The sequence below is a fragment of the Dysidea avara genome, chromosome 8 (assembly GCF_963678975.1).
Source record: "Dysidea avara chromosome 8, odDysAvar1.4, whole genome shotgun sequence".
Lineage (NCBI taxonomy): Eukaryota > Metazoa > Porifera > Demospongiae > Dictyoceratida > Dysideidae > Dysidea > Dysidea avara.
The window spans coordinates 37,276,925-37,296,069 of NC_089279.1; the positions used below are offsets into that span (position 1 = coordinate 37,276,925).

The window sequence follows — 19,145 nt, forward strand, 5'->3', positions numbered from 1 at the left end:
ATAATATTATGAACTCTTGCCTGAATATAAAGCTACTTAGTATAGGCAGCACAGTAGCCATTGCTGGAGGCTAAAGTGTTACGAAATGCAAACTAGAGTTTGCTAAAAAAACTTATCTGCATGTTTCCCTAGTGGTATGTATCTGTACACTTCTCTAATACGTTGGTGTGTGTGCGTGTGCGTGTGCATGTCAATGATCTGCGAAACGTTTGATTGTGGGTTGGAGTTATGAACAAGTTTAGATATTGCACGTTATGGCGGTGTTGTGCTACTTACTCATCGCTAGCGAATGTCAGTGAACATCTTCGTAATAGACTGGTTGCTATGGGAGTGAGGACACCGACTGAAATTCAGGAGAAGGTGAGTGTAGTGTTTCCTTAGTGTCTTGCGTAGCCAGACCGCTTATTTTCCTGTGGGTTTGTCTACATGTGTTCGCTATGATGAAAGTATGTACAAAACAGTATGTTAACCTGTCACGAAAAATTTGGACCCCTTGGTCCAAAAATCAACATTTGAACAAGATAATTATTAGCCTGGCAGCGCCCGCCCCTTCGCATAAGGAGGAAGGGTCTGGTCACTCTAGCATTCAAAATTTGTAGCGTGTTACCGAAAACAGGTAACACCAATCAGATTGCGTTGTTGGTAATTGCTAAATATTTCTGACGTTTGTTTTGGAGTTACCATAGATACCGTAATGCGTGAAAGAGTTTTCGTGAAGATGTGATATGATTGAGGCTGCTAGTAGTCACCAATAATATGTTCTTCAAAAGAACAAAAGATGGAGGTAGTGAAAGAGCCTTGTAGTTAGAATTGATGTACTCGTAAAGCTGCCTAATCAATATGAAAAGAATCTTGGTTATGTTAGCAGCCTTTCATTAATCTATCTCGCGAACTGCTTACTTTGTGTGGCTGTTAGACGTGCCATTATTGTGACATCATTGTTTAATTACATTCCATTGTTACAACTCCGTACCGCTAGAGTGACCAGACCCTTCCTCTATATACGAAGGGGTGGGCGCTGCCAGGCTAGATAATTATTTGGATCCCCACTGAAATGTTTTATTCTTACCCCATAATTTAGTAACGCCATTTGCATGCATCAAACAAGTTCAATAAATACATTTTGATAAAACTCTCGGGTAAAATGCATGTGGGATTTTCTTGCAGATCCAGTCACAAATAGTAATCCAACTGACTACAGCTGTGTTACACTCAAGGATGTCAGAGTAGGTACGACCAGTGAGGCCAGAGCCTCACCACTTTTTGGCTCACTGAAAAAAAAGTTGAACTAGATGAAGCTGCAATACTTGGTATTAATTTAATGGCAACAATAGACAGAAACAACACTTATCTAACCTGTCTTTCATTCAGAACGTCTTCATGTCGACTTCGTCCGTATTAAGCGCCTATAAAATAATTACCATTATACTAGCTGTGACCTTGTTTCTCTGTGTAGCTGTGGCCTTGTTTCTCTGTGTAGCTGCTTTGGAAACATTTTTTACAATTTATTAATAGACTCAAATGATAAGGTTAGGAGTTAAACAGTATCATGGAGGTACTTTTTGGTCAGTCTCCAGTTTTGTCACCGAACACCTGTCAGGTAGGTAGCTACAGTAGCACCTTGCTCACTGTACTACAGCCCAAAGAGTGCTTCCAAATGGCATCTCTAATAACATGCAATTTTAAAAGTTTCCTGGGGGTATGACCCCTGACCGAGCTTACCACTTTCACTTTTACTCTGACACCCCCTGGTTACACTGCTAAGGGTCACCATAGATAATAGACATCCCATACTGGATTGGAAACTTCTAAGTGCCACCTAATCTATCCGCTCTTCACACTCCTTATACTGTACACAGTACCGGGAGTATATTTTATAAGAATGTGTTTTCCTTACTGGCAAGTAGTAGGTGCACTGCTATGGAATATAAGTTTGGCCTATTCATAGTGGGTGTACTGATGTGTATTAGCTAGAAGTTTGACAAGCGCGAAAGGTTGATACGAGAGGTGGGATTTGTGAACTTGACTAAACTGGAGCTAATATACCATGAAACACACACCAGTACACGTAGCATTAGTTAGTAATAAGCATCAGCCTTAAACTAAACTTGTTCACCCCGCCATTTTCATAAATATGTTCAAATACTTTTTATATGGAAAGTGCCTATACCAGTAGTAGGCCAATCACCACCCAAGAAACAATCTACTAAACTTACTAGTTAAAACAACTGAGCTGTATCCAGACAGTAAAACAGAATCTTCAAATGAAAAGAGTGTTTCAAAACTTCAGGCGTGAAACGCGGATAGTCATGTACTTTTGTATGGGCACTATACATATGCTTCCAATCCAGGTAGGGGTGTCTGTTATTACAAGTTTTTTGCTAAAAGTGGAACATACCTTGCCATTTTTTTGAGCAACTGCTCCTGTTTTGCTTTAATCTTCTCTTTCATTCTCTCTGTGGCTAGAGAGGCTTATCACTACATTGAGTCATAGGTAATGTATGTGTTCCTAATGGATTGGAAATGCCCATACAATGAGAAATTTGTTGAGTGGCTGTTTGGCTTTCTCTCACTTGTTTGAAGGCCAGTTTGAAGGTGTGGACATTCCTTTCACATTGTTTATTGTGTTGCGTTGTGTACTGAACAAGAACACAGCATGTCTGTGGACATTGGGAGAAATATTGTTTGCAACAGGTGACAATGACAGGTATGCACCAGCTAATATTTCAGCAGCAATACTATTAGCCAACTTCTCGTCACCGCATTTACACAACCAAAGAAATGTGTGATACATTGAAATAGATTTTATGCTACAGTACTGCTCAGTGAGCTAAACAATTGCATAAAGTAGTACCTGTTTCCTGAGGTTTTGTCGAAACAGTGGAAATATATAGTGAAGCAGCGAATATCTAGCTAGCTAGCCTACTACACTCTACCTGCTACAAGTGGTGTAAATAGCTAGTATGTTCATATTTTTGCATTTTATAGCACAGGTAAATAGAGAGGCTTTCTATTTGAGTATCTAGATCACTGTTACAGTAATAATCACTGACTCTTCTACTAGAATACTTCAATATATCGATATTTACTAAGTACAGTACTGTATCGTGATACTTATTTGCTGTATCAATATATTACCGTATCTCTATGTATTGTAGACCCCTAGTATTTGTGTGTGTGTTTGGAGGGAATGACCTCGTACTATACCTGTTTCTGTCACTGGATCTTCTAGAGGATTCTATTCTACGGAGTGTTTAGCCCTAAATCTCATGTGACCAGACTGCTTTTTTCTCTCTGTAAAAAGGGTCTGGTCTGATTCGAATACCCACACTCATTCTTTGATCCTGGTTGTGGCTGGGATGGGAAAGTGATCCATCACTGGTGTACAGTAGCATGCAATAATGTCACATTTGGAGGTGTGTCCAGAGCAAGTCGGAGTATTGAAACCATAGTTACCATACCACACTCTTCCCTACCCAACGACATAAGAAAAACATGATCTGGCCACACGACACCATTATAAACATAGTCATAGCATGGATATTTCCTTGACTCTGATATCTATGATCAGGACTCTGATATCTATGATCATGTAACATTACACAATTACTAAAGTAATCCACTGATTGTTAATCACCATCAAATACAACATGGTGGAGGGATTTTAATTGCTGTCTACTTCACATCTCCTAATATGGACCTCATGGTTCTATTGGTACAAAATTCTTTATATTAGAGGATTTTATTGTCCACCAGGCTCCCCAGAATCTTGTCATTTAACCTTCAGTCATCTATCCATTCCCTACAGGCTTTGCCAGTGTTGTTACAAGGAAGGAGTGCAGTAGTGAACTCTGAGACTGGTACTGGCAAGACATTATGTAAGTTGTAATGGCTGCTCCTTCAAGTAATTTACTAATATTAACTCTTAAAGGTTACTTGTTACCAATCATCAATAGACTATTAAGTGATGATGAGACAAAAGCTCCTTATAGCTTTGTGCTTGTACCTACTGCTGAACTAGCCATGCAGGTACACTGTGTGTGCTGTGCGTGTGTTTGTGTGTGTGTAGTGTGTGTGTGTGTGTGTGTGTGTGTGTGTGTGTGTGTGTGTGTGTGTGTGTGTGTGTGTGTGTGTGTGTGTGTGTGTGTGTGTGTGTGTGTGTGTGTGTGTGTGTGTGTGTGTGTGCAGTGTGTGTGTGTGCAGTGTGTGTGTGTGCAGTGTGTGTGTGCAGTGTGTGTGTGTGTGTGTGTGTGTGTGTGTGTGTGTGTGCAGTGTGTAGTGTGTGCAGTGTGTAGTGTGCAGTGTGTGTGTGTGTGTGTGTGTGTGTGTGTGTGTGTGTGTGTGTGTGTGTGTGTGTGTGTGTGTGTGTGTGTGTGTGTGTGTGTGTGTGTGTGTGTGTGTGTGTGCAGTGTGTGTGCAGTGTGTGTGTGTGCAGTGTGCGTGTGTGTGTGTGTGTGCAGTGTGTGTGTGTGCAGTGTGTGTGTGTGCAGTGTGTGTGTGTGTGTGTGTGTGTGTGTGTGTGTGTGTGTGTGTGTGTGTGTGTGTGTGTGTGTGTGCAGTGTGTGTGCGTGTGTAGTGTGTGTACAGTGTATGTGTGCAGTGTGTGTGTGTGTGTGTGTGTGCAGTGTGTGTGTGTGTGTGTGTACAGTGTGTGTGTGAGTGTGTGTGTGTGTGTGTGCAGTGTGTGTGTGTGTGTGTGTGTGCGTGCGTGTGCAGCGTGTGCAGTGTGTGTGTGTGTGTGCAGTGTGCAGTGTGTGTGTGTGTGCAGTGTGTGTGTGTGCAGTGTGCAGTGTGTGTGTGTGCAGTGTGCAGTGTGTGTGTGTTGAGTGTGTGTGTGTGTGTGTTGAGCGTGTGTGTAGTGTGTGCGCGTGTGTGTGTTGAGCGTGTGTGCGTGTGTGTGTGTGTGTTGAGCGTGTGTGTAGTGTGAGCGCGCGCGCGTGTGTGTTGAGCATGTGTGTAGTGCGTGTGTGTGTGTGTTGAGCGTGTGTGTAGTGTGAGCGCGCGCGCGTGTGTGTTGAGCATGTGTGTAGTGCGTGTGTGTGTATGTTGTGTATGTGGAGGCGTGCATGTGTGTGTGAGTGTGTACAGTAATATACTACAGAAGATTGGTCTCCTCTATGGTGTAGCTAATTGACAGCAGCCTTGTTCCTGACAAGTGGTGGAGGCTAGGTAGGGGCAAGGTGCCCTAGAGTTGGCCCTACAAGCCAATAACAGACCATGCATACACTTCACATAGTATGCACGAGGTCCCTACTATTGTCTGTGGCCCATCCATCCTTCATGAGGTCCACCTAGTTCAATAAAAAGGCTTGTAAGTAGGTTACTGGCTAAGTGGGTGGATGTGTCTCATGCGGGATTGGAGCCGGGAAGAAATCCCAGGACAGGTAGTAAAGAAGGTAAAGGTGTGTGTAGTGTAGTGTGTGTAGTGTTGTGTTGTGTTGTGTTGTGTAGTGTGGTGTGGTAGTGTAGTATAGTGTGGTGTTGTGTTGTGTTGTGTAATATAGTGTAGTGTAGTGTAGTGTAGTGTAGTGTAGTGTAGTGTAGTGTAGTGTAGTGTAGTGTACTATGTGTTCTGGGTGAGACACCTTCACCTGTGAGACATGGTACAGCCTTGCTAGTTCTAAGCACCTCTGCACAGGTGTCCTAGTGTTGGTTTACTGGGTCAGCGTGACTGTGCTAGCATGGCAGCTGACGGCATTGCTTTGTTTTTATGTGTGCATACGTGCATGTGTGTGTGTAGGGTATGTATGTGAGTACATATGTATTGTAGATATTTACATGTTCTCCATACACAGGTACACTCCACATTTGATGGGTTGGCTGATTCTGGTTGGCAATGTAGTGAGGTGTTTGGTGACAGGAAGATGACAATCAAGCCTTATACAAGGTGTGTGGTAGGTGTACCATCGTCCATAGCAACATATGGCTTGCAGCGGTTGCTAAAGACAACGTCAGTCTTAGTTGTGGATGAAGCTGATTTGCTACTGACTGGTGGAGAAAAGGCTGCTACTTGGAAGATACTTAGAAATTTCCGAGCTTTGTATGAGCAAAATGCTGGACAAAGACAAATGATATTCTCTGGAGCAACAATGCCTTCACGTGGTAAACAATCAGCTTTGGCTTCGTTAGCTCGTTGGATACCTAAGAGCACAGAAGTGATTCAGACAGTCGGAGTTCATCTTCCACCTCAAGGGGTAGAGTTTAGTTATGTGAAGGTAGTAGATGACTCCCATAAAATGTCATTACTGATGTCTCTATTATCATGTCACAACTACATGAGCTCCATATTGATATTTGTCAATACTACATCTACGTGTGAACAAGTATATAATACCATTTGTAGCTCACATGATCTTCCTATTGATCATAATACTATTGGTAGACTAGACAAAGGTGTTGACATGGACCAACGATACTTGAACATGCAGTTGTTCCTTGAGGGACATTATAACGTGTTAGTTTGTACTGACCTGTTTGCTCGAGGTATTGACATTCCTAACGTAGACTTGGTTGTGTTGTTTGATTTCCCAACTAATGCTGCCGATTTTCTTCATCGAGCTGGTAGGACTGCGAGAGCTGGGAAATCTGGTAAAGGTAAGCTGTAGCTTAGTGGCTGTAGTTAGCTTAGTGGTTGTCATGTCATATTTGTATTGTAGTCATGTGATGACGACTAAAGGTTGTATTGCTAAAAAAAATGTTATCTTAGTCTATACTGATGTAACACTGTAGACACTTGATTAATAGTTTATGTAGTGTTATGTAATAGGAATGATGTAATTATGTGTGCTGTAATGTAGCTCACGTGTAGAATGTGAAAGGAGAGTCATAAAGCTTCTTGTTTAGTGTTGTAGCTCGCTCGCTTGCTGACAGATTAGCTCACATATCGTTACACTTATATAGCTGCACTGCTTGTCCTTAGGTTATTGTTATGTTCATAATGTTATACTGTGAGCAGTGCTCATAAAATCTCCTCTTCTGCTAATGAGAAATATTTAATATTCACAAACCATCTTTGGTCTATACTATCAGTGTATTAGGCTGTTTACACACATTAATGTTTCTGCTTCTTGTTAGCTGGTGGCTCTATTAGAGTATTTCATTTCGAGTATAGTTGTATTGACTGCTCTATTAGAGTATATATTTGCTAACAGAATTGTACAGACTGTTAAGCTTTTAAAACACCGGCACAATGCCACACATGTACCAGACGTGATAACCACATTCCTTAACTAGTGATTCTAAACTGGTAACCTCTTAAAGAAATAGTGAACAATATTGGGTATGGGTGAGGTGGTTTACCTGGCTTGATGTTTTAGAACAATCAAATTGTATTTGTGTGGATATTACAAGTACATGAAAAAATTAGGAATTTTCAACTAGAGTAGGGACCATAGCACATTGATAAAAAGTACTGAAACAAGTTTGAGTAGTCCATGATATTAAATCACAGTAAAACAATAAGAAGTGTTATATCCCTACTGTGCTCAAGATACCATAATGGAAATGCACAGTAGGGATATAACACTTCTTATTGTTTTACTGTGATTTAATATCATGGACTACTCCAACTTGTTTCAGTACTTTTTATCAATGTGCTATAGTCCCTACTCTAGTTGAAAATTACTACTTTTTTTGTGTACTTGTTTGTTAACTTTTTTTGTATTATGATTGGTGAACCAACACAAACCGAAATGGCGCCATGCACCCCAGCTACATCAATTTGTCTAAAAAGTGAAGTACCCATTATGCTTCATTGTCAGCTATGTTCAACCCTATACACAGTATTTCAAATTAAGAACTGCTTGAAAAGCATCTCTGCTATCCATGCACTATTGAAAAAAACAACGCAATGGTGCGCGCGCCCCAGTTATATTAATTATCGTCTGAAAAGTGAAATATCCATTACGCTGTGCTATCGGCTATGGTCAACTCGTTACACAGCAGTATGAATTGAGAACTAGCTGAACTGCTTGAAAAGCACCTCTGCAGCTACTGTAGTAGTACAAGTGATTTCTTTTACAACAACTCAGTCACAATCACAATACAACTAATTCTTTTGTTCCTATTTACAAGTCTGGTGTTACATCAAGTGTGTGGGTAGGTGTTGATAGCTATGCATACATGATATAAAAATATATTTCACAACACTTATAAAACAGTTAGTTCTACACTACTCCCCTCTTTGAAAGACATGTCCCATGTCTAGTCATCTGAATACCTCGCAGGCTTTCTCCTGTTAGTTCTCTGAGGGTATCGACGCTCTGTCTGGCTTGGAAAGTTGGTCATGCTGGTCACTTCTTGTAGATCTTGGGATGCTATGCTGTCATCCTCCACAATTTGTAGTTCTGTGCCAGGGGGTGGTGGACTTCTGTTAATCTGACCTTGAGCACTTAGTGGATCAATTTGTCTTTGTGGGTGCTTTCCTTTCTGCTGTATCCGAACCTCCTGGTGGCAGGGCTTGAGGCGATCAAAGTGCACTACTTGTCTTTTTCTGCTGACTCGAGTGTCCTGTATTCTATACACAGTGTCAGAAAGACATTTCACTACTCTGTATGGTCCAACCCAAGGGGCTAACAGCTTTTTAGATTTCCCCTTAGGGACTACAGGGTTGCACAACCACACAAGTTGGCCAGGGGCAAACTTATCCCCATGCACCTTCAGGTCATAGTGTTCCTTTTGTCGAATGGCCGAAGTTTGCATGTTTTCCCTTGCAAGTTGATAAGCTGTTTCCATTGTTCTCCTTATGTTTGCTGCATATTGACAATGTTCTTGGTTGTGATCAGATGGAACCCCATATATGATATCCAAGGGCATGTGTGGCTGTCGACCAAACATCAGAAAGAATGGGGTGTAGCCAGTTGCTGCATGCTTGCTGGTATTGTATGCCAGGCAAACTTTAGGTAGACAACTCTCCCATTCCTCGACCTGACCATTAACCGAGGTTGCAAGCATACTCTGAATGGTGCGATTGAGCCTTTCAACCAGCCCATCACTCTGAGGGTGATAAGGTGTGGTGTGAGTCTTTCTGATGTACAGCATGTCACACACTTCCTTGATTACCTTGGATTCGAATTGTGCCCCCATGTCCAAATGAAGTTGTTCAGGGAGGCCAAAGCGACAAAACATGTGATCAATCAACTTCCTTGCTACAGTCAATGCTTCCTGGTTAGGGATGGCATATGCTTCGACCCATCTGGTGAAGTAGTCAGATGCAACTAGAATATACTTGTTGCCATTGGCAGAAGTTGGGAATGGTCCCATGATATCTGTTGCAACCATCTGCATGGGGTACCCTGTCAAGATTTTCTGTAGTGGAGCTCGTCGCTTCTGGGGTGGGGCCTTTCTAGTAGCACAGTTAACGCAGGTTTTACACCATTCCTTGACCGCACTGGAACAACCTGGCCAAAAGAACTTTTCCCTTATCCTTGCTAGGGTTTTATCTTCTCCCAGATGACCACCCATACTCCCAGCATGTGATTCCTCTAGTACTTCCTCCCTCAGGTCCTTGGGTACTACAAGTTGCAGGTAAGACTTTCTACCATTCTCTTCTTCAAACTTCCTGTACAGTATCCCTTCCTTCAACACCAATTGTTCCCAAAGTTGGGCAAGTTGGTGAGTCTCTCTCGGTCCTCCTTTAAGGGTCTGTGTATCTGGCTTATTTTGGGCTTCCACTGCCCTCAGGATGGGTCCTACTATCTCATCTTCAAGTTGCTTCTTTCTCAAGTAACTGTCTCCTGTTGCATTTTTGGGTTCACCAGCGAATGTTGTTGCTGATATTTGTAATGATGGATTGAGGCAATCTGAACTATCGCCCGTCTGATCTTCTGGTCTCCTTGACAATGCATCAGCATTTTGATGCTGCTTGCCTTGTCGGTGAAGGATGGTGAAGTTAAATTCCTGGAGTTTTTCTATCCATCGTGCCAGCTGTCCTTCTGGTTCCTTGAAATTGTGCAGCCAGGTAAGGGAACTGTGATCTGTCCGCAAAGCAAAGTTTCGGCCCAAGAGATAGGGGCGGAAGTGGTTGGTAAATGTAACGAGAGCTAATAACTCTTTTCTGGTAACGCTGTATTTCCGCTCAGCCTTACTTAGGGATCTGCTTGCATAAGCAATAACTCTCTCTTCTCCCTCATTAATCTGGGACAGTACTGCACCGATTCCTTCCTGGCTGGCATCAGTGTCTAATATAAACGGCTTAGAAAAATCAGGAAATGACAGTATTGGAGCACTAGCTAGACGGTTCTTAAGTGTGGCAAAAGCTGTTTCGCATTCCACTGTCCAGGCAAATTTCCGACCCCGCTCAGTCAGTCTATGTAGGGGTTTGGCTATTTCAGAAAAGTTCCGGACGAATCTACGATAGTACGAAGATAACCCCAGAAATCGTTGAACTTCCTGGACAGATTTAGGGACTGGCCAGCTAGTCACCTTGGCTGTTTTCTCTGGATCAGTTGTAATCCCATCTCTTGACACAATGTGCCCCAAATATGTAACTGCTTCTTTACAAAATGAACACTTGCTTGGCTTTAGACGTAACCCAGCTTCTCTTAACTTCTGTAAGACACTACTCAGATTACACATGTGTTCTTCGAAATCCCGGCCGATGATAATCACATCATCAAGGTAAACCAGGCATTGTGACCACTGAACCCCTGCCAATACCAAGTCCATGAGTCTTTGGAATGTGGCAGGGGCATTGCAAAGCCCAAAAGGCATCACATTAAACTCATATAGTCCTTCACGTGTTGTAAAGGCTGTTTTGGGTTTATCCTCCTCTGCTACTTCCACTTGCCAGTAACCACTCAACAAGTCCACCGTGGAGAACCATTGCGATCCTGAGAGTGTGTCTAGGGTATCGTCAATGCGCGGTATGGGGTATGCATCCTTATGAGTGATAGAATTTAATTTACGGTAGTCGATGCAAAATCTAGTAGAGCCATCTTTCTTTTTGACCAAGACCACTGGCGAAGCCCATGGACTGCTGGAAGGTTGTATAACTTTACGCTTCAACATGTCTTGAAGTAGTTCGTGGACCTCCTCTCTTTTACACGGTGGTATTCTCCTAGCTTGCTGTCGTATTGGCTGGTGGTCTCCAGTGTTGATCGAGTGCTGCAGCTTGTCGGTTCTACCCATTTGGTTGTCATTCATTGCAAAGACGTCTGCAAAGCCTAGCAGGAGGTTGAATAGGCGGTGCTTCTGTTGCAGATTAAGGGTACTTCCGCTGCTCTCGACTAACCCCCAAAGCACCTCTTGATGTGCTGGAGTAATATCCAACTCTGGGGCCATAGCAGATTCTGTAGCACTTGCAACTATACATGTGGTCAGTGGTTCAACTGCCGATGCACTGGCTATAGCTGTTCCCTTATGTAATGTGACAGAGCCTGTAGAAATGTTAAGAAGCCGCACGGGTACGTTCGTTACGTCATCGTGCTGTTGAGGAGTTACTACCGCATTTGCTGTGACGAAGCGGTTGGAAAGGCGAGCCAAATCTTCGACCAGCATCACGCCGCTACACCCCACTGTAGGTGTATCCACCCTTGCCATGACTTCTATAAGACAGTGAGGTGGTAGAATTACCTGGTCCTGCAGTAGTACTTTGGCTACCTTCGCCGTTCCTTGGGTATTCTCGGAATCTGGGTCCCGTGTGAGATGTAGGGCTCTCCCCTTAAGGTGTAGCGTTCGCTGTTCAGTATTGATGCAGCAGTGATTGCGTTCCAGAAAGTCAAGCCCTAGTATAGCGTCAGAGTTAAGCTCCCTGGCTACAACAAAGTCTCCAGTGACGTCAATGCCCGCGAAATTTATACTCAAACTGGTTACCCCTAAGATGGGAATAGCACTACCTTCAACCCCAACTAGTTTGTGACCATCCCAATTAACTAAGCTCAGCTTCCCATCGTTTATTGTCTGCCACATGCGATCGCTTATAAGACTAATAGCGGCTCCCGTATCAAGCATAAAGCGAAAATCTTTCCCAAACACGGAGCCAACAACATGATACGCAGTGGCGGGGTTAACCGCCAATAATAATGTTTTAAAATTGTTAAAAAGTGCAGAATGTTGTGCATTAAAGTCTGATTGGGTCTTAATACCAGTAGAGCCCTCATTTGCGTGACCCGCCGCATCGAGGGCTAGTCGTTTCCCGTACGATCTGCAGCACAGCCTCTGGCAAAATGGCCTTCTCTCCCACATCGTCGGCAAACAATTGGATCCCGAGGTCGGTCTTGTGATACCCTTTTGCTTTGTGGCTGATACCCTCGCTGTTTCTCTCCGTTGGCCACCTTTTGCTCCAAGCGATCGAGGCGAAGTGTGAGGTCACGGAGTGCAGACAGGATCGCATCTTGTTTAGTCTGTACTGCTGCAATGGTTTCAACTGTCTCCTGCGTATTTGCATCAACATCAGTTTGTTCTTTCTGTGTCACTTCAGCCACTGAAACTGGACGCGAGGCAGGGCAAGTTGTCATCATGTACAACTCTATTTCCAGGGTATACGAGACTGCCTCATCAATATTTCTTGGGCGTTTCTGTTTGACTGATAGAGCTAGGGCAGGCTTATCTAACAATGTCAGAAACCTGTCTAGAGAAAGCTGCTCCTTAGCTTTGTCCTCTAAATCTGGGAAAGCTTTATCGGCCAATAAACGTAAATTATCACCTAACTCCTCCCAGGCCTCTCCACGATGGCGTTTGCGGGTCTGAAATTCCACAGCATAGAGTTCCCTCCGACTGTCAGGCTCAAATCTTTTCCATAAAGCGTCTTTTGCCGTATCATAATGACCTTTTGCCTCATTGCTGATGCGCCTCCAAGCACTTTGAGCTTTTCCCGTCATGCGTACTTCCAACCAGAGAAGGCGATTAGCCTCGTCCCATTCATTGACTCGTGCCACACTTTTGAAATGGCCTATCCACTCATCCCAATTTGACGATGCTTCACCATTAAAAGCATCAGGAGTAATAATGGGACGTACCTTCTGGGATTGATGGCCTCCTCCAAGCGGTTGCGGCTGGCTGGTGTTTTGCTCTTGTGACATCTCGGTGGCTAGCAATAAACAGACGAGAACAACGGCACAATATTGTATGGTGTGTTGACCTTCGCTGGTACCGTTCTAGACCAATCCAACTAGTCAAACCACGGTACCAGGTTAATCGACTTGGGTTATAAGTTCGGCACAGAATCTCTGCCGGTCCACTTGAGGTTAAGGATGCCGACTACGCCAGTGTAGTAGTACGAGTGATTTCTTTTACAACAACTCAGTCACAATCACAATACAACTAATTCTTTTGTTCCTATTTACAAGTCTGGTGTTACATCAAGTGTGTGGGTAGGTGTTGATAGCTATACATACATGATATAAAAATATATTTCACAACACTTATAAAACAGTTAGTTCTACACTACTATGAAAAATACGGACGATTTCTGTTTTGAATGGAAGCCCGTCACGTGCTACTGCCAAATCGACACCTTTTGCTGTCAGCAAAGATGAATGGCACACAAAGGAGGACACTGGTAAGTCCATGAAGAATGCATTGTACGTACTGCGGTATGCCAAAAGGCACCTTTCGGGACGAAGCGATGTTGAACAGTGAAAAAATCAAGCCAGTAGCCTTAGCCGTTATTGAGTTATGCTTGTCTGAAGGCGTCAGTCAGTTACTCAGTCAGTAGAAAATTCCGTTGAATAAAATTTTTTAAAATTCCATAGCAACTTGTTGAAAGCGTTTTGGGTCGATCTGAAGTCTTGTTTGGGCTTAGTTTTACCTAACCAATACTGCCTCATCGTCATCTGGGAAAATTGAGGCTGGTTTTTGGGTGATGTTACTTCGTGGGCCACGCCTACTGCTTTGTGGCCCCTACTATACAGTACTATCATAGTGTATGATTAACAAAATGTATACTTTACAAAGCATGTATTAACCTAACCAGTTAGTATATCTGAGATAAAACCTGTTTGATGGAAAAATTGCCTACAGTTAACTAGTATTATGCAACTGTTATCTCTTATTTGTCCACTGGTTTATGTACTTCAATATACAGTGTGAATGGTTCCCAGCTAGTTTTGGTGTTAATATATGTAGTTATGTAAGGGGAGCGAGAGAAGTTGGCTCCCCCTCAGATCTACCTATATGCTTCATGTTGTAACATAAAGGACAGAATCTGTCATTACAACACTTTATCATACCTGATCAAATTGTGTGTGTACCTATCTATATGTGTATTGTTTGTGTATAACATTTTGTATTTCAGTGGTTAGTTATGTCCTCCCAAGAGACAAACACTTGTGTACACTGATTGAACACACAATAGGACAGAGGGATAGTTTTGATGAGGAACTGTTTAGCAGAAAGAAAATGTTGAAGAGAAGAATTGGCAGAATATTGGATACTATGGACATGTAGTTTGTTGTATAATAGTTGTACTGTAAGCATCTAATAATTTAGTGCAGTTACAACATTCATAGGATAATCTTTGTGGCATAATTTAAATTCATCAAATAATATCTTTATACAATGTCTTGATATCAACATTTGTCCAATTTATTCCATCAAAATTTCCATGTTCACGGTAAGTATCACTGGTACAGTCATTGTTACACATGAATTATTACACTTAATAGTGAGATAATACTCAGAGTGACTGCCCACATTTATATAAGCTACATGTGTGTTGTTTTTAACTATGTTTTTTTGATAACATCATAGATCCATTTATACAGTGTCCCACCTTGAAATTTGCAGTATTATAAATGTTTAAAAGTAACTAAAATTCTCTCATGTAGAGGATATATGTGCTATTTATTTCAAGGAGTATTTTGGTGTTAATGTTTTCCTTGTAGGGGGTAAATCTCTAGGTGTCATTTTAATCCTTGTTAAAAAGTGACACTGATTGTGTAGTCATCGGATAAACACTTTTAAAACTACAGCAACAGCCAATCAAGTTATATAGCACTTTACGTTTTTGGAAAATTATCGTGTGTACCTCTTATTTACACCTCTCATATGAGGACTGTTTTTGGCTTTACGTTGAACAATGGCTCCAGCACAACTAGAATTGCAATTTGTAGCTTTCGCAGTTCAACTATTGTTAGAAATAATTACGAGGATTATATAAATTTTGTTAGAAAGCCAAAATGTTGTAAATATTAACAGATTTTTTTACATTTGCAAACTCTGAAAGATTTATAGAAATATATTTCAATTCTAGAAATCCTAAATATTGTAAATTTTAAAATTCCGATAAATTTCTAGGAATAGCATTTAATTCTATAAATATTGTAAATCTGTAAATATTCCGATAGAAGTCCGTGCTAATCTCTTCCACAAGTCCCAAATCTTGTCCAATACTCAAATAATGTCAAATCTTAACATTTCATGATGGACCCCTCAACGTTACCAATTGACATAGTTTTAATTAATTCATAAAATTTTTATCAAAATCAGAACAAAATGACACTTGCAGCCATTACAGTCATAAAATAGTACAAAGTGAAAACTAAAGAAAAGTAGCTACTAACACCAAATGATCAGTTTTGTTTGACATCCTCTACTTTCTCTGTTCTTGTTAATTTCTTTTTGTAGTGATCTAATCCTCTTCTCAACATCTTCAGTGTAACCATCGGGTAGCCATAGCTCTTGTAATGTGTCGTTATTGTTGAGCACTTGTACTAGACGTTGAGCAGCTTCTCCACTGATCTTGTTGCCCCACACCCACAGCTTGACTAGTGATGTGTTGTTCTTCATTGTAGTGGCAATGACTTCACAAGCTTCATCAGTGATGAGATTGTTACCAATGCTGATCCCCTTCAGTTTGTTCCCCTTTGATAGTGCAGTGAAGAGGGTAATTGCTGATGGTGATGATAAGCTGGTACCCCACATGTCCAGTGTCACTAGCCTAGAGGAGGGATGGGTCAACATGTTGTAGAAAGCAGGGTCCTCTCCGATGGTGTCGTTACCAGTAATATTCAACTCTTCCACTCTACAGTGGATGATGAGGTCATTAATGGAGGAAGAGGAAGATCTGGTGAAGCCATTATACCTCAAGCCTAGTTTTTTAATACTGACGTCAGATGACATCAGATCATGGTGAAGGACACGACAGCCATGATCCTGGATATGGCAGGAAGACAAGTTAAGCTTCTTCCACTCCTTGTAGGGTGAGCAGGTAAGGAAGAGTGTAACACACTCAACATCATAAACGGTTAGGCTAGTCTCCTCAAGATTGATTACTTTATCATCAAAAGTTTTTCCTTGTTGTATAGAAGTGTAAAAGGCTTTGTCGTTGGCCTCATAGAAGCAGCGAAATAGTCGAAGACACTTCAGTTGATCCTTCAAGTATGTTTCAGCGATGGTGATCGTGTCGTCCCCTCTGGAGAGAAATTGTTTAAAAGCAGATCGCTGTCCCTTGGTAAGCGAGGTGTACATTGCAAACATGTTGGAATGAATATCGCTCCAGAACTTCGCTTCGAGCACTCGCAGCTCTTCGTCTGGTGGAAGCTGAGTGATATGATAAGCGGACAAGAACTCCTGAATGGAAAAATGGACAAAGTTAAATGTCATCGTTTTCCCAGCGAGCCCGAAGTGCTGAACAGCCTGAAGCAGTCCGTATCCGTTCAGAGCTCCTTCGATGCCTGGACAAGCTGCTCTCATCTCCTCCAAGGTAAAGATTAGCTTGTTGTTATTAAGACCCTCGAGTGATAGTTTTGATAACTGCTGAACTATTGTATTATAGGGCTCGGGGAGTTTGGCTAGATCAGTGATGGTGTTATCAAGAGGTTGACCAGACTTGGCAAGGTGTCGACAGATGGTAAGACAGATGAAGTAATTGTAGAGCTGTGTGGAATTGCTAGGAAAGTGAATTCCCTGTTTGTACAGGTATATCAAGATTACCATGTTGAAGGGGATGAAACACAGGCCATTGATAGTCAGATTACGTTCAAGATATTCGGTGAGCTCTTTGACTGCATGTGGCTGTTCCTTCAGGGACTGTTCAATGTATAGCTTTCGTTCCTCTTTAGCAAAGCCCAATATGTCAACTCTGATAGTTGCTTGTTGTCGAAGTCTCACCGAGGCATGTGGACGAGATGACACTACCAAGCCGCAATGAGGTAACACCAGACGTTTCAGTATATCAGCAACTAAACTATCTTTCTGTAGGTTAACTGGGAACTCATCGTAGCCATCGAAAAGAAAAACAACATCTTTGCCATTGTTGTTGAAGAGGTATTTGCTACATGCAGTGGCAATTTCTGTGGCATCTGTCTGTCGTTTACAGACCAACTGGAAAAGATCAGCGACAAGTGACACCTGCTGCACAGCTGGACTACGCAACTGGAGGAGGAGAACTATTTTAAACTTTTGTAAACACTTTCCTATTGACCACTTGTATGCAATTTCTTGTAATAACAAAGATTTGCCGATACCAGGCAACCCCTCAACTAGAATGAATTGCGTATCATCATCACTTTCTTGTAGTGGAGCTAAGATATCAACTAGTTGCTTAGTTGTCTTACTGTTATCAAGTGCTTCTCTTAGTGACTGATGGCTGTCTTGTGGGTAATGCTTGGAGTAAGGTCTACATGATTGGATGGATCCAGCCAATTGCAGTGCAGTTGCCTGTTCGAAAGTGTGTTGATCTTGATGATGAACTAAAAGGACTGGTGTAAAGTCCTCGGGTTGATTTGGTGGCCAAGAATCTTCATCAACAGTGAACCGTGTTTGTATATTAAGTTGTCTCACTCTGTCGGACAATGTGGAGACTCCTATCAACAGCACATAAAATGGAGCACACAATCATGTGTCCACTCTACCTTGATCAGTGATCTTTGACTTGTCCATGTCAGGTTTGGAGGTCACTATAGTTAGTGAAGACAACACAATAGCTAGTCAATACAATTGTTTACCTACACATGTTGTACACACACAATAATTATAGCTATTCACCTTTATCAAGAGCTTGATCACTGGACACTGCAGGTGACTCAATAACTTTAAACAAATTCTCCCAACTAGCAGAGGGATCCACTTCAAGCCATTTCTTCAACATGGCATTACAACAGGGAATGGACTTGTGATGGTTGTCATGTTCTATGATGTCAAGTGTTCTAATGGGTAGACCCAGTAGTGTTCCTATTACTTTCCAGTCTACAGCATAATTTGGAGGAATGTGTTGGTAGAGATCCTTCAGTAGTGGAGTAGTGGTAGCTGTAGTATGTAAATCCGTATACTACATTAAATTATCCGGATATTAGTATACTTACCCTTCTCAGATGTTTTAAACTGGTTTAGTCCTTCATGATCACTTTGATCCATCTCCTGATTTAGTGCTGGGTATAGAGGGAGGTGATCTACTACAGATCGCAGTGTGCGTGGTGATCAAGTGAAGTAAAAACTTTGCAGAGCCACGCCCTCTCAAAAAACAGGAAGTTGGTATTATTACTTATCACGTGCGTTACAACTGGAATTCAAATTTGAATTAATTACTGTACAGTTTTCGCTGATTTATCCATAGTGAGGAGATCTACCACTTGTAATGTAATATCTGGTCTAACAAGAGATGAGCTGTCTAGAGAAGGATGCCAGCACGTGAGTCACAGTCCCTTACTGAACGACGCAAGTTTCATACCATTCTACAAACTTACAAAGTATTGCACAAGTTGGCTCCAGATTATCTCCATGGCATATTTGAATATGCTGTTAATGTTACGGGACGTATCAGCAGAAATGCTCATCGCTTGTTTGTTCCACAGCTACGGACTAATTATGGGAAAAGAAGCCTATATTACAGAGGTACTATATTGTGGAACGCTCTGCCAGCTGCTTTGTATCACGTATCAACTTTATTTCAATTCAGGAGTAGCTATTTAGAACAATATAATTGTAGTTAATATTAATTTGTAAATGTATGTAGTTTTATACATGTATGCTGTATACAGGGCGTAGCTGAGAAACAGCTTTGCTGATGCTACCTTCCCTGTTTAAATAAATTTAAAAAAAAAGAAAAAAAAAAAAAGTCTTTTAAAAGTTACGCTTTGCGCACACATACATGTAAGGGAAATGGAAAGCTTATATGTCATTCCAATCTTTATTGTCGGGTAAAAGATCTAGCCCACAAAAGTATCGACCAGTATATCATTAACTTCTACTGTTTACAAAGTAATGGA

At 41.8% G+C, this 19,145-nt stretch overlaps 2 protein-coding genes across 6 annotated transcripts; one reads left to right on the forward strand and one right to left on the reverse strand.

Annotated features, from left to right (window-relative positions):
• Positions 1-177: 177 nt before the first annotated feature.
• On the forward strand, positions 178-17,420 carry LOC136263519 (uncharacterized). 5 transcript variants are annotated; one of them, XM_066058118.1, is made up of 12 exons: positions 178-360; positions 3,809-3,878; positions 3,932-4,029; positions 5,796-6,594; positions 14,234-16,183; positions 16,245-16,390; positions 16,439-16,642; positions 16,715-16,789; positions 16,858-16,930; positions 17,001-17,090; positions 17,140-17,205; positions 17,258-17,420. In XM_066058118.1, exons 1-5 carry the CDS (start codon positions 229-231, stop codon positions 14,383-14,385), a joined length of 1,251 nt encoding a protein of 416 aa, XP_065914190.1. In that variant the 5' UTR covers positions 178-228; the 3' UTR covers positions 14,386-16,183; positions 16,245-16,390; positions 16,439-16,642; positions 16,715-16,789; positions 16,858-16,930; positions 17,001-17,090; positions 17,140-17,205; positions 17,258-17,420. The 5 variants fall into 5 exon arrangements, with proteins under 5 accessions (XP_065914190.1, XP_065914189.1, XP_065914191.1 ...); XM_066058117.1 differs by having other exon boundaries at positions 14,234-16,147; XM_066058119.1 differs by having other exon boundaries at positions 14,234-16,390; positions 16,715-16,803.
• Positions 15,398-18,406, reverse strand: LOC136263517 (nucleotide-binding oligomerization domain-containing protein 2-like). The gene is made up of 4 exons (XM_066058113.1): positions 18,243-18,406; positions 17,926-18,186; positions 17,793-17,837; positions 15,398-17,744 (listed from the first exon to the last, which is right to left on the reverse strand). Exons 1-4 carry the CDS (start codon positions 18,292-18,294, stop codon positions 15,496-15,498), a joined length of 2,607 nt encoding a protein of 868 aa, XP_065914185.1. The 5' UTR covers positions 18,295-18,406; the 3' UTR covers positions 15,398-15,495.
• Positions 18,407-19,145: the final 739 nt, after the last annotated feature.